Source organism: Drepanopeziza brunnea (assembly GCF_022702325.1).
Source record: "Drepanopeziza brunnea f. sp. 'multigermtubi' strain 214-2 chromosome Unknown ctg13, whole genome shotgun sequence".
NCBI classification, from domain to species: Eukaryota; Fungi; Ascomycota; class Leotiomycetes; order Helotiales; family Drepanopezizaceae; genus Drepanopeziza; species Drepanopeziza brunnea.
The window spans coordinates 2077144-2089315 of NW_027094076.1; the positions used below are offsets into that span (position 1 = coordinate 2077144).

Consider the following 12172-nt stretch of genomic DNA (forward strand, 5'->3'; position numbering starts at 1 on the left):
GTGTATAGTCACCGGCACCGATGAAAATAGGCCGCCATTCTGGCCTCCACGACCTGCGAATGCGAATTCATGTGGCGCTGTTGGAGACTGAGAACGCGTCTGGCCTTGCGATGAACCACCACCACATCAACATGGACCCCTCCATGTACTATTCGAATATGGGGGCGCTAGACAGCCTCTCTCGGAGTCTGTCAGCCTCGCAGGTACATTGAGCCTCCGATTTGCCCACGTCGAAATGCTGATTAAATTGGGTGCAAGGCGCGTCTCAGCGGCAACGACACCTCCATGACTGGGATGCTGGAAGAGGCATTGCTAGATGACTACGATAATATGCCCGACCGGCTCGATGTCATTGGCCTCGGCGCCTCGGGGCAGAAGGGCTATACACCGTTGAGTACGGGCATGGAACAGAACAATAACGAGACGGATGAAACAGGAACGCTGGTCCAGAGTCCTCTGGAAAATTCTTCGACGGGTGTGGGCGCTGGACCGCTGCCCACCGGCTTTGGAGCCCAGTCCACCCTGCCTGGAGGCAGTACGCTCACGGAGTTCACAAAGAGGAGGAATTGGTCACAGAAGGTGGTGGAGGAGCTCAAAGACTTCTTGCATATCTTGACACCAGATGGCCGAATTGTATACATCTCGTCGAGTGGAACACAGTTGACCGGCTATCATCGCGATGAACTAATGAACAACTTCATTGTGGACTTCATACACCCGGATGACAGTGGGATCTTCGTACGAGAATTCAATGAGTCGATAGCAAGCGGACACCCGCTTCGATTCTTCTACCGTTTTCGAAAGAAGGACGATACGTATACTATATTCGAATCCCACGGCCACCCGCATCTTTCATCCGAGGTTACATCATACCCTGGACAAGTCAACTCCTCGGGGTTTTGTAAAGGTTTCTTCATGATGGCAAGACCATATCCTACCAAGAATGCAGCCTTACTCGACTCGTTTCTCGAGCACAAGATCGAGAACGAGAGGCTGAGGAAACGAATCGAAGATCTGAAACGAGAAGAGCAGGAGGAGGCCGAGGCTTCGCAACAAAGCTGGCTGAAGAAGCAAGAGGGTAGATCTACGGAAAACCAGTCCGAAGAGACCTATGCGGACACTGGAGCTTCGGTCAGCACCTCCGTGAATAAAGTAAATCCAGATGCCTTAGCCATGCCACCGCCAGCAAAGCCATCCCTCAACCCTGCCTTGACGCACCAAAATCTTGAAAATGCAAACCTGGGAAGCAGGCCGGATTCAATCACCGACAAGATGGCTCGCTATGAGGGCGCAACACACATCGAAACCATTGAGATGCTCACAGGTTTGCGATACCGAGATGGCGAAAGGAGTCAAGGTATCAGCACAGGTCACCAGAGCCCAGCTCTAATCCGAGGCGACGCAGGAATCGCCATTCCAGTAGACAAGGACGGACGAGCAGCCGACAAGAAGAAGAAAATCAAACTGCCAGATGAGTATGTCTGTACAGATTGTGGTAAGTTCATTGTCCCCACACTTTTCGGATAATCGGCCGTTGACATTGCCCAGGAACCCTTGATTCGCCCGAGTGGCGCAAAGGGCCCACCGGACCCAAGACACTTTGTAACGCATGCGGACTCCGCTGGGCCAAGAAAGAGAAGAAAAGAGGCCCAAATAGCAACGGCGGTGGCGGTAGCGGTGCCGGGTCCCAAATCACGGGCACACCGACACCTCTCGGCCCCGAGATGTAGCGTTTCCTGCTTGTGGAATTTGCTATTGGAACATGGGCGTTCGGAGAGCAGCATATTTTTCATATTCAGCATGGAGCTGGGTGTTTAGCACGGGCAATACCAAACGGGCAGGCTCTGGCGTTCTGGCGGACAGGAGCACGCAATGATTCAAGAGTGACATGAACTAGACTTTGCTCTATCTACTCGGTCGGTCGCTATGGAAGCGTGGAGGAAAGCTACTCAGGTATGACAGAGTTACTAAATGAAAGAATCTTCTTGAGATATTAACGGCAAAATTCGCAAGGCAGCTTTACGCCACATACCCACACCCCATCCGCAATGGAGAGCCGGGTTGGCGCCGATTAATTTCATCCGCCCCATACCCAGACTATGTATCTCCCTGCTCTGTAGACCTCAAGATCTACACTTCAATCCCCATCTCTTAGATTCCATCTCCCCCTGACACGCAACGCGCCTCAACGCCGACTCCGAAATCTAACAGAAAACAAGAAAGCAAGGCCCCCCCTTCACATCCAGAAGGCACGTACTAGCAGCTCGCTCATCTTACAAAAACCTCCTTGACCGCCCCGGCATAGAAGCGAAACATCTCTCTCAGCGGCAGCTCCTGCAAAGCATCGCTCCCAAACTGCCAGTTCAGAGCCGTGCTCGCAGCGCCGAGCACGACGGCCGCCTTAGCTGTCTTCTTCAGCACGCCAACGGCGGTCTGCACCCTCCTTCTGTTCGCGTAGTCCGCCTCCCGCGTCTTGACCTTGACCCAGTCGTGAAGCTCGACCCTCAACGGCTCATTTTTCCTCCCGTACTTAGCGACGACGGCGCCGTTGGCGATCAGCAGGATGCGGAAGCCGTCTCTTTCCCGCAGCGGCTTGGCGTGGTCCTTGTCGTCGGCGTCAGAACCGGCTCTGTATCTTCTGATAACAGGCCAGACCGAGATCTTCGTCTGCGCCCGGTGCGTCCAAGATGGCACGTCCGGCTTCTCCTGCGTCACCTTGTCCAGCGCGGTGCGCGCGTCCTGGAGCCTCTTCGGCTCCGGGATTCTCACGGGGCTGAGATCCTGCTTCTCGGGCGTCCCATCTGCCCGGGCTTTGGCGTTGGCCCTGTCGCGCTTCGCCTGGTCAGCGGCCTGCTGCGTTAGCTGGGCTTGCGTAGGCTGCTGCTCGAGGGACTGCTGCTGATGCTCGAGGAGGTTGACCAGGTCCTTGGCCGCCTTTGCACGCTTCCTCCACGGCTCCCACTCATTCTTGCTGAAGGCAGCGATGACATCGGCCTTGCTCTGCGTGTACTGCTCCGTCTCGAGGGAGTACATGTCGTCCGGGTCCCAGTCGGCCCCGGGCTGCAGGTCGACAAATTGCATGATATTAGGCGAGACGCGGACACAGATGGACAGGTAGGCGGCGTGCGAGACGAGGTTGTGGAGGGATTGGTGCAGGTCGGCTACTAGGGGGAGCTTCTTGTTGCTGGGTGGAGGGAGGGAGTACAGGTAGTTGGTGAGCGGCTGCAGCATGAGAAAGATCTGGGCAGAGAGCTTGGCCACGGAGGGGTAAAAGGACTCGGTTACGGCGTTGGCGCCCAGGACGGTGCGGACTGTAGTGCTCAATACGATCCTCCGCTGGAAGCCTTCATCACGCTGTTAGTATCTTCGCTCTCTAACAGCACTGGGGGAGAGAGACGAGATCGGTGTCTGGGAGTGGGGAAATGCATACCCTCGCGACCCAAGAAGGCCCTATCGAGCGCGAAACACGCCTCCTTCTGCTCCTTGCTGGCCCCGAACAGATACTCGTCGAAAACCTTGACCTTGAAGATCTTCGTCAGCACCCCGACGAGGAGCCACTTCCGCTGCGTGCTGTCCTTCAGCAACTCATCCCAGCCCGCCATCGGCCCACGCGCCTCCCAGTCCGGATCAGCAACCTCCTCAGCCCAGCGCACGAACTCGGGCGTCATGCCCAACGCCCACGGCGAGCCGTCCTCTTTGCTGATGTCGTGCAGCGTGAAGTAGTGCGTAACCATATTTTCAACCTGGTGGTACAGACGACGAAAGTTCTCGACCCACCATGCATCGCTGCGTTCCGAGGCGGGATGCGGATGGTACGTTAGCTGGATGGGAACGAGTTTGGCAACGTCGACAAACTGCTGGATTTGCACGGCCGGGATCGGGTACCTGGATCTCTTTGGAGCGGGTGCCTCATCGTCGTCGCCGTCGGCGTCCGAGCGACGTCTCTTGTTGTTCTTGGGCCTCTCTCCATCTGGGTGTGCATCGGCTGGATCTTCCGAGTCCTCATTCCCGTCCTCGTCTCCATCCTCATCTTCACTCTCCTCTACATCATTGGACCAGTGGTTTCCCTCCCCCGGGACGCGCGGCGTACTCAGCCTCAACAGCCTCTCGACCTTCCTCCGATGAGCCCTATCCGCCTTATCCCTCGCGGCCTTCTCCTCCGCCGTGTCGGCAGTAACCCTGCTCAGGATAGCCAGCTTGGTCGCCAGCGCCCTCTGCTCCACGGGGCCGAACCTGCCCGGCGTCGCGAGCCCTGCCGTCCGGCCCATGACTTCCAGGGCCCGCTGGGCCTCGTTCTGGATCCGGGCTCGCGCGGACATGTTCGGGTACCTGAACCTCCTGTACACGTCCGTGGGGATCGCGGCCCTCGCCGGCTGCGCGGGCACGGCATCCTGCGCCGGGGTCGTCGCCGTTGCGGGCACCGCGGCCTGTGCTGCGACGGCGGGTCTTGCGGGTGCCGCTCCGAGGATCTTGAAGGTGTCCGTGACTGCCGTCTGCCGTTGCGGGTTGCCGCGATGCGCCGGCTTGAAACCCCTTTCCGCTTGCGCTGCTGCACCTGTCGCTTGTCAGTTGGCCAATGTTTTTTTTTTTTTTTTTTTTTTCTTCTTCTTCTTTTCCTTTCTCGCGCTTGACTGCTAGTCCTAGTCCCATTCCTGATCAATGCAGGGCGGGGGAGGGGGAAACGTACCCGAGCCCGGGATTATGGGCGCCATGACTGACGAAACTATCTATCTATGATTCTCGAGTGATGGATGATGAACCAAAAAAAAAAGCAAAAGCAAAAAAGTAAGGGGCTGTTGAAATTGGAATTCTTGGGTCGGGAAACTGTCGGGAAGTCGGTACCCAAGTCTCAAGCGAGGGAGAGAAAAAGGGGGGGGGTTAAGTCCGAAGTGGTTCAACAAAGGGGAGTGGAGTGAGTGGGAGGGCCAAGGGGGAGGGGGTTGGGCATCTTATTATTCATTCATTCATTCGTTCATTCCTCATTCCTCTGTCACTCAAGTAACCAACCAACCACCGCCGGAAATGGGGATGGGGGGATGGGGGAAACAAAGGAAAGCATTGTTAGTTGTTTGGGAACGGGTCAACAACGGATTTGGAAGGCAGGCAGGGAGCAAAAGGATGGATGGCTGCGAACAGAAAATTAAGGGAAAGAATGGGAATCAATGATGATGATGATGGTGATGGTGGCGGTGGTAATGGTGATTTGCAGACAGATATACAATGAATGAATGCATGCATGCATGCATGCAATTGCTCTGGATGCGGCTTGAGTAAGGATATGATTATGGATATGGATATGGATATGGATCTGGATCTGGATATGGATATGGATATGAATAGAGGACCACTTACTTTTCAGTCATACATCAGAAATTCTAGGGGGTTTTTCGAGTCCTGATTGGACCGGGTTCCATCGTCGCTCTCCCTTCCTCTGTGGCTGGCTGGCTGGCTGGCTGGCTGGCTATGCTTAGCTAGCTCGCTAGCTACGAATGCCTAACGCTCTGATTCAGACATGCGAGAGAGCTACCGGTAGCTATGACTTCAAATGTGTATGTAGGTATTGCATTGGTCTAGGTATCATACCTACCTACCTACCTACCTACCTTTTACCCGGACTCCCTCTTTCTCCACCTGCAGAAGTCGGAGAGGAGAGGATTGGTGTAGTCGGGCAAAAAAAAAAGGGAGATTGATTCCCTGGGCCGGGACGTCCAGAGATGGACTCTCGGACCGCTGTCCTCGGGATGGTGGTGTTGACATGGGCGGTCCCACGGGATGGAAAAAACCGAGAAGCCGCGGCGAATACCTACAAGTACCGGTACCGGTACCTACCGTACACGATTGGGTTCGCGGGGCAGGTTGGTATCACGTGGGCGCAGAGAGCGGAAGAAGGTTGGGAACCGGACCGACGCAGTCGTTAGTTACATCACATGATTTAGCCAGATCTTAGCGCGCGTCTAGCGGCCGCGTCACTCTTCTCCCAGGTAAGTAGGTACTACTACCGGTAGGTAGGTAGGTAAGGTACTTGAGCTTGCTCTCCACCGTGGACCCCTCGCTTCCCTCTGCATACTTACCTTCTTGCAAGCATGCCGCTCACGCATGGCGTTGCTTACGGTACGAGACCTCCATTGCACATCGGGGCGTTGAGAACCGTTGAGTATGCTTCGGTGTCCTCAGTGGGGGAATTTTTGATTGCTTTCGCGCTGGGGACGTAATTTATTTTCATTGGGATTTTGAGCCTTGAGCTTGAACTTGAAGAAGAGGAGGAGGAGGAGGAGGAAGAAGAAGTGAATGAAGGGAAAGAAGTGAATGAAGGGGAAGAAGAGGAAGAGGAGGTTTGTTGCCTAGGAGCATACTTGGTTGGAGTACCGTAGAGGGATGCGAAAGAGAAGAGAAGAGGCTCAAGTCGTGATTCTACACGGGTGGCTGGTGGGCTCCCGGCTGGTCTGCGGGGATCTTCCCGCTGTCGGTCGCTGCTCGTTGCCCAGAAAAGTCAATCGGCCGCCACCGTCCGCCGGTCCGGATGATGGGATGAGAGGAATCGCCAAGCACGAAAAGTACGAAAGCGACATGAACTCGTCCCAAGCCCACGAAGCGAGCACTTGGATGTTCGACGTGCGGATACGACCCAACGGACACCCCGGGGCCCATCCCGCCGCGCTTCACACCTCCAGGCCGGGGCACACGATTTCTCGATTCGAAACAGATCATGTGATCCGATCCCATCTAAGCGTGACCGTGACCCGATCTTTGAGCTGATGGCCTTTGCTACTATGTATATATGGCCGATGACCGTCCGGCGTCCATGGGGATTCTCCTCACCCGGCCAGGCCACCCGGGCACCGCAAGCACCGCAGAGCACAGCACAGTATCGCACGTTATAACACGGTATAGCACGGTATAGCACGGTATAGCACGGTATAGCACGGCACAGCTCAGGTCCGCTCCGGCGCAATAGCCAGCCACGTCTGATTGTTCTGGTGACGGTAATGTCACTTGTACATGGTTCCATCGACTGCAGAGCCCAAGGCTCTCTTCTTCTGTGCCTCGGCGCGCACGACACACAGTCATATAGACAAGGGAGAGATATAGATAGAGAGATATACGGTAGAGATATACGATATACAAATATATACACATAAAGTATATACACATATATTTATAGTTGTATCAACTAGTCGGTACCTTACTTACCAAGCCGAGCTAACCCAGCGAGCCCCATCCCGCGCCCCACTTGCTCTCTGGGCGGAACGCCCTACACCACCCAATCCAATTCATGCCACTCTAGACCGTCATACCCTTTCCAAACCCTACCCCTACCCAAACCCTACCATCATCTCGGATTTCACGGTGGCCACGATACTGCCGACATCGACATCGACATCGACAACAACAACAACAACAAGAACAACAACAACCACCTCCCATCTCAACATCTCAACTGTAATCGGCCTCTCTACCTGCACCTTCGTCTCCAGCCTCTCTTCGCTCCTTTCTGTCCACCGCCCGGCCACCCGCCCCGCCCCTTCCGCGCCCCTTGTACGACAAAACAAACCCGACCCTGGAAACCCATTTTCGCCCTCCGTCCTGCGCTCTCTGCCAGCCATTGTTTCACGCTCGTTGCAGAACCACCACCCCCCCTTCCAAACCAAACAACCTCGATCCCTTCCTCAGCAACTTCACGACCCCATCAACACCAAACGCGCCCTTCCTAGCAAATTCCCATCGAATAAACTTCTGCCGTCCCATACATTCATTCATTTGTCGCTCCGCCCCTCGGCTGGCTGCTCACATCTTCCTTGACCGACTCATTTTCTTTGTCCTTCGAATCAACGCCATCCCCCAGCTCCCGAGCGGAGCGCTGAATCGGCTCTTCGGATGTCTTACAAGCTGGACTCCAGATCTTCCATGAATAGAGGTAGAGGCGATTCCCAGGACGCGCTCACCTACACCGGCGGTTGCTACTCCAGAGACGGCTTGACTCCCCCCATCGCAGCCGTAGGGCCTCGCAAGAGAAAGATGTACAGGTAAGGGCGGGACTCGCAGCGTCGCAGCGTCGCAGCGTCGCACATTGCAAGAGCACTTTCTCACTGGGGACAGACCAAATACCACTTGGACCTGGGCGTTCATGATCGCGGCCATCATCCAAGCCGTGATCGTGCTCGCGATCGAGGCGTATGTAACTATCATATGCACCCCCAGGCTTGCCCCAGGACTAAATCAAGCGTACAGATACCTCTTTGCCAAATTACAATTGAGCATCCAGCCCGGCCACCAAAAACAACCCCTCGCCAAAACCATCCCTACATACCTCACCCTCTTCATCTTCGGATTCCTCTACCAACTGCTACTCGTCTACGATTCGTTGCGCCTCAAGAACACCATTCAGGTCATCGGACTGTGCATATACAATGCCGGTATGCTCATCTACGGTTCGATCCAGTACGATCAAATCAAGACCTCCATCGACAGGCTGGGTAACAAGCAGTGGCTGGATCCCGAGAGAGGGGATCTCTGGCACGATATCAAACCCTTCCTGATCACGGTCCCATGCGTCATTGCCTTCTTCACGATCGTAATATCGGTGATTGCGTGGAAGCTGTACGACGAGTTTGCCTGGACCATCTACAAGCACATCAGTGCAGATCTGAGGATGAAGCGCCGGTTTCTGACCTTCCAGGTGCGGATGGTTCGCTCTCCCTTCGCGCCTACGTAAGCTGACAGGAATAGATCTACATCGCCTTGCTCAAATTCGACTTCTTCTTTTTTCTCGGCTTCACGGTCCAGTTCCTGGTCGTGGTGACCGGCTTAGCCGATGTGGAATTCGGCCTCACCATCGCCGCCATTCCCGTGACCATCGGCATCCTCTTCATGGCCGCCTGGTTTACTCGACGCGAAAACAAGATCGGGATGGTCTGCATCCTCCTCCTCTACTTCTGTGGCCTGGCCTACTTTATCTTCAAGCTGACCCGGATGTACCAACCTTCGCGCGAAGTCAACTACCTACCAGTCCGAAAGTCGTTGACGAGTTTCGCGGTCCTGACCATCATACTGATCATCCTCACCATCGCCAACGCGTGCGTATGCATGGCCAATTTCGACAAGGGGCTGAGACCACACATCATGAGGCGTGAGATTGGTGGCGAGGAGGTAGAGAAGATGGAGCATATGACCGAGCTTCCAGACCTCAAGCACGGCCAGCCGCTGCCTATATCGAGCCGGATGACCATCGACTGAGTTACGGGCTGCTTCTTGTTCAACCGGCGCAATTTGGGGGGGACCTGGGATCTGGCATCTGGCATCTGGCATCTGGGATCTGGGATCTGGGAGGGGGCTGTGAGATGCATGGCCATGTATACTGTAACGATACCGGTGACGAGTCTCTTTTCCTCTTTCTTTTTTTCTCTCTCTGTTCATTTCCTTTCTGTTCTTTTATATCAAATGTCTTGGCCAGTGTGGCATATCAAGACTTGGCTCGGCGGCGACTGTTCATACCCACGGCGTTGGAGCGTTGAAGGCGTTGGGAGGGATTTCCTCTCGGTTGTTGCACGGTTACGGCAGGATAAGGGCTTCTGGTCTAGGGCCACCCATCGTGGTTGAAGCCACCGGGTATGATGGTGTGGCGTTTCTGTAGGAGTAGCAAATATAACGATCCAGCTATGCGAGGATTTTTCCTTTTTTCCAAAGAGAGGAATCCTCTGGTGAATCTGGACCGGGTAATTATGCGTGACCATCTTAGCTCTTGATCGGCAGGCTCAGTTGAAATGGATCTATCTGTAAGGATGGACTTATCAAACATATATGATGGTGATGTTGATGCAAGGCTGGAACGTGTAGTTGAATACCTCTGTTATCGTCAGGAGCTCATGATAGTCTGAGGTCTTCAAGCTAGGGACTGTGGTCCGCGCCAGATCTCAAAAACCGAAGATTTCCCCCGTACTTCTAATCTGGTGATAGGACAGGGTTTACGAACTTGGCAATCAAACGAAACAAGACGACATTCGAAATGTCACTTAGTCACTTACGTATAAATAGTCGAGATGAAACCTGGGTTCTGAGATGAGATGTCTTGGAAAGTACCTACGCGACTCCAGATCCTAGTCCTTGAGGCTCAGTAGGAAGAAAGACGAAAGACCCTTCGCCAAGACCACCCGCATCATCGCGTCAACTTTTGTAAATCGAATCGCGCCCCCAAACTCCGACCCGACAAACCACAATCTTCTCTCCCATCATGGATGTTCCCGACGACGACGAGGTCTTGAGAAGCCTTGCCGACGGCAAGAGTATGGATTAGTATGCGCCGCACCGCAACCCCTCTCCTGCGCGCGCGCTCATCGCTGACAAGCCCAGCTCGCAATGGCCGGACATGTTCCCGCGCCTCATCACCCGACTAGAGAAGGCAAGAAAGACGCCTCCATTCCTCTCGACATCTGCCACTCCGCTGACATGACACATCTCAGATAATCCAGGATGTCTTCCCTCCTCCCAAGCATCAACCAGCACCGCAGCTGCCTTCCTCCCCTCCCTCCTCAGGCTCATCCCACGATAAAGAGAATGCCCCTCCGCCAGCAACGACAACGACAACAACGACGACGACGACGACGACGACGATGACGACGACGACGCCGACGAACGAGAGCGATACTTCCAGCTCAACCCTCCCTCCACTCCTCCAATCCCTTCACGACTCCATATTCAGCACTCTCAAAATTCTCTTCTCTACCAACCCACCGCACACCATCCAGCGCCTCGCCGAGCTTATCCTCGATCCACAACAACACTACCGCTCCCTAGCCGCCTACCTCCACGCCCTCGACCGCGTCGTGCACGTCACATCCGGCGCCCACATCTTCCCCCTCCCACCCGCCATCCCAGACCCGTCGTCCCTCTCCGTCCTAGCGAACGGCGCCGGCATCAGCAATGTGACAGCCGAGCGCGTGTCCTGGGGAAATCCCGCCCCGCCCGGCGCGAGCAGCGCGGCGGCTGTAGGACTGGGCAGCGATGAGAGTCTCGGCGGCGCGCTGCTGACGCCCATCTCGTGGCTCTCCGCACCGAGGAGTAGTGGCCGGAGCAGGAGTCCACTGGACGGGGAGGTCAGGACGGAGAGCACGGAGATGATTGAGGGTCCCAACGGGCCTGGGGGTATCGAGACGGTCTCGGTGTCTGTCAACGGGGTTTCATCGACTACGACAGTTGGGTCTGCTGGGGTGGGCTCGAGCGCGGACAGCGACATGGCGGGCCTGAGAGCCGAGGGGGGCATTACGCAGGGAGAACTGCTGAGACAGGAGCAGAAGGCTGGAGTGGTGCCCGCCGCGCAGCTGGGCGTGAGTAAGGCAGGGAGTGATGGGCTGGGAGAGGAGGAAGAGGTACCGCATGCTAGAGGGCCTGAGGAGATTGGCATGGAGGATATGGGGCCTCAGGCTGGGGTTAGCAGTACCGAGAGGGCTGTTGGGGCCGACATGAGGGGGATTGATGTTGAAGCTGCTGTGGGACGGAAGATCGAGATGGAGAACGAGGATGAGGAAGCCAACAGGGAGGATGAGGTCAAGGACGGGGAGATGAGCGAGACGCCAGGCACGCCGAAACGAGAAGCGGATGTTGTCATGGAGAGTGATGAGAAGAAGAGGGTCAAGTCCAATGAGTCTGGCGAAGCCAGCAAGGCCGAAGAGGCGGGCGTGGACGCGGATACGGGTACGGCAATCGTAGATGCAGATGGCAAGACAGCCGCGGAGTCGGAGATGGCAGATGATGGCGAGACGAAGGGCGGCGATGCCGTAGATACCCATACGGAGGTATGAATCACCTTCTCGTTGCGTTGGAATGATTTTGTTGGCGTTGAGGTGTTGCCTACTTCACTGGAAGTCAGCGTTTGAGAGGGGGGGGGGGGGGGGGGGGGGGGGGGGGAGAAGGAAAGGCGGAGGAGTAAATAAATCAATCGATCCATCAAATAAACGCGCAGATCAAAACGAGACGGACGAGCGCGACGAGAGATGCACCGAGTTAGAGTGGCCTGACTGGCTAGCAGTCTCTTTTCTCTCTTTGAATCTAAACGGCAATGGAGCCTGCTCTCACTCTCACTCTTACTCCTGCTCTTGCTCCTGCTCCTGCTGCCCACAAGTTAAGATCAACTGATTGATATGTATTGATACTGATTGCTCCTCTCTTCTTCTTCTTC

The 12172-nt window shown here is 55.4% G+C and overlaps 4 protein-coding genes across 4 annotated transcripts; 3 read left to right on the plus strand and 1 right to left on the minus strand.

The window, feature by feature from the left end:
- Window positions 1–20: 20 nt before the first annotated feature.
- L3040_007730 (uncharacterized protein) lies at window positions 21–2075 on the plus strand (the record flags this gene model as incomplete). Its single annotated transcript, XM_007291688.2, has 5 exons — window positions 21–203; window positions 259–1495; window positions 1549–1726; window positions 1898–1953; window positions 2014–2075. 5 exons carry the CDS (start codon window positions 21–23, stop codon window positions 2073–2075), a joined length of 1716 nt encoding a protein of 571 aa, XP_007291750.2.
- Window positions 2076–2268: 193 nt separating this feature from the next.
- Window positions 2269–4712, minus strand: L3040_007731 (uncharacterized protein; the record flags this gene model as incomplete). The annotated part of the gene is made up of 3 exons (XM_066154962.1): window positions 2269–3344; window positions 3431–4549; window positions 4688–4712. 3 exons carry the CDS (start codon window positions 4710–4712, stop codon window positions 2269–2271), a joined length of 2220 nt encoding a protein of 739 aa, XP_066010838.1.
- Window positions 4713–7875: 3163 nt separating this feature from the next.
- Window positions 7876–9234, plus strand: L3040_007732 (uncharacterized protein; the record flags this gene model as incomplete). Its single annotated transcript, XM_066154963.1, has 4 exons — window positions 7876–8024; window positions 8098–8172; window positions 8230–8677; window positions 8728–9234. The coding sequence occupies 4 exons, from the start codon at window positions 7876–7878 to the stop codon at window positions 9232–9234; spliced, it is 1179 nt and encodes a 392-aa protein (XP_066010839.1).
- Window positions 9235–10228: 994 nt separating this feature from the next.
- Window positions 10229–11795, plus strand: L3040_007733 (uncharacterized protein; the record flags this gene model as incomplete). The annotated part of the gene is made up of 3 exons (XM_066154964.1): window positions 10229–10290; window positions 10348–10396; window positions 10458–11795. The coding sequence occupies 3 exons, from the start codon at window positions 10229–10231 to the stop codon at window positions 11793–11795; spliced, it is 1449 nt and encodes a 482-aa protein (XP_066010840.1).
- Window positions 11796–12172: the final 377 nt, after the last annotated feature.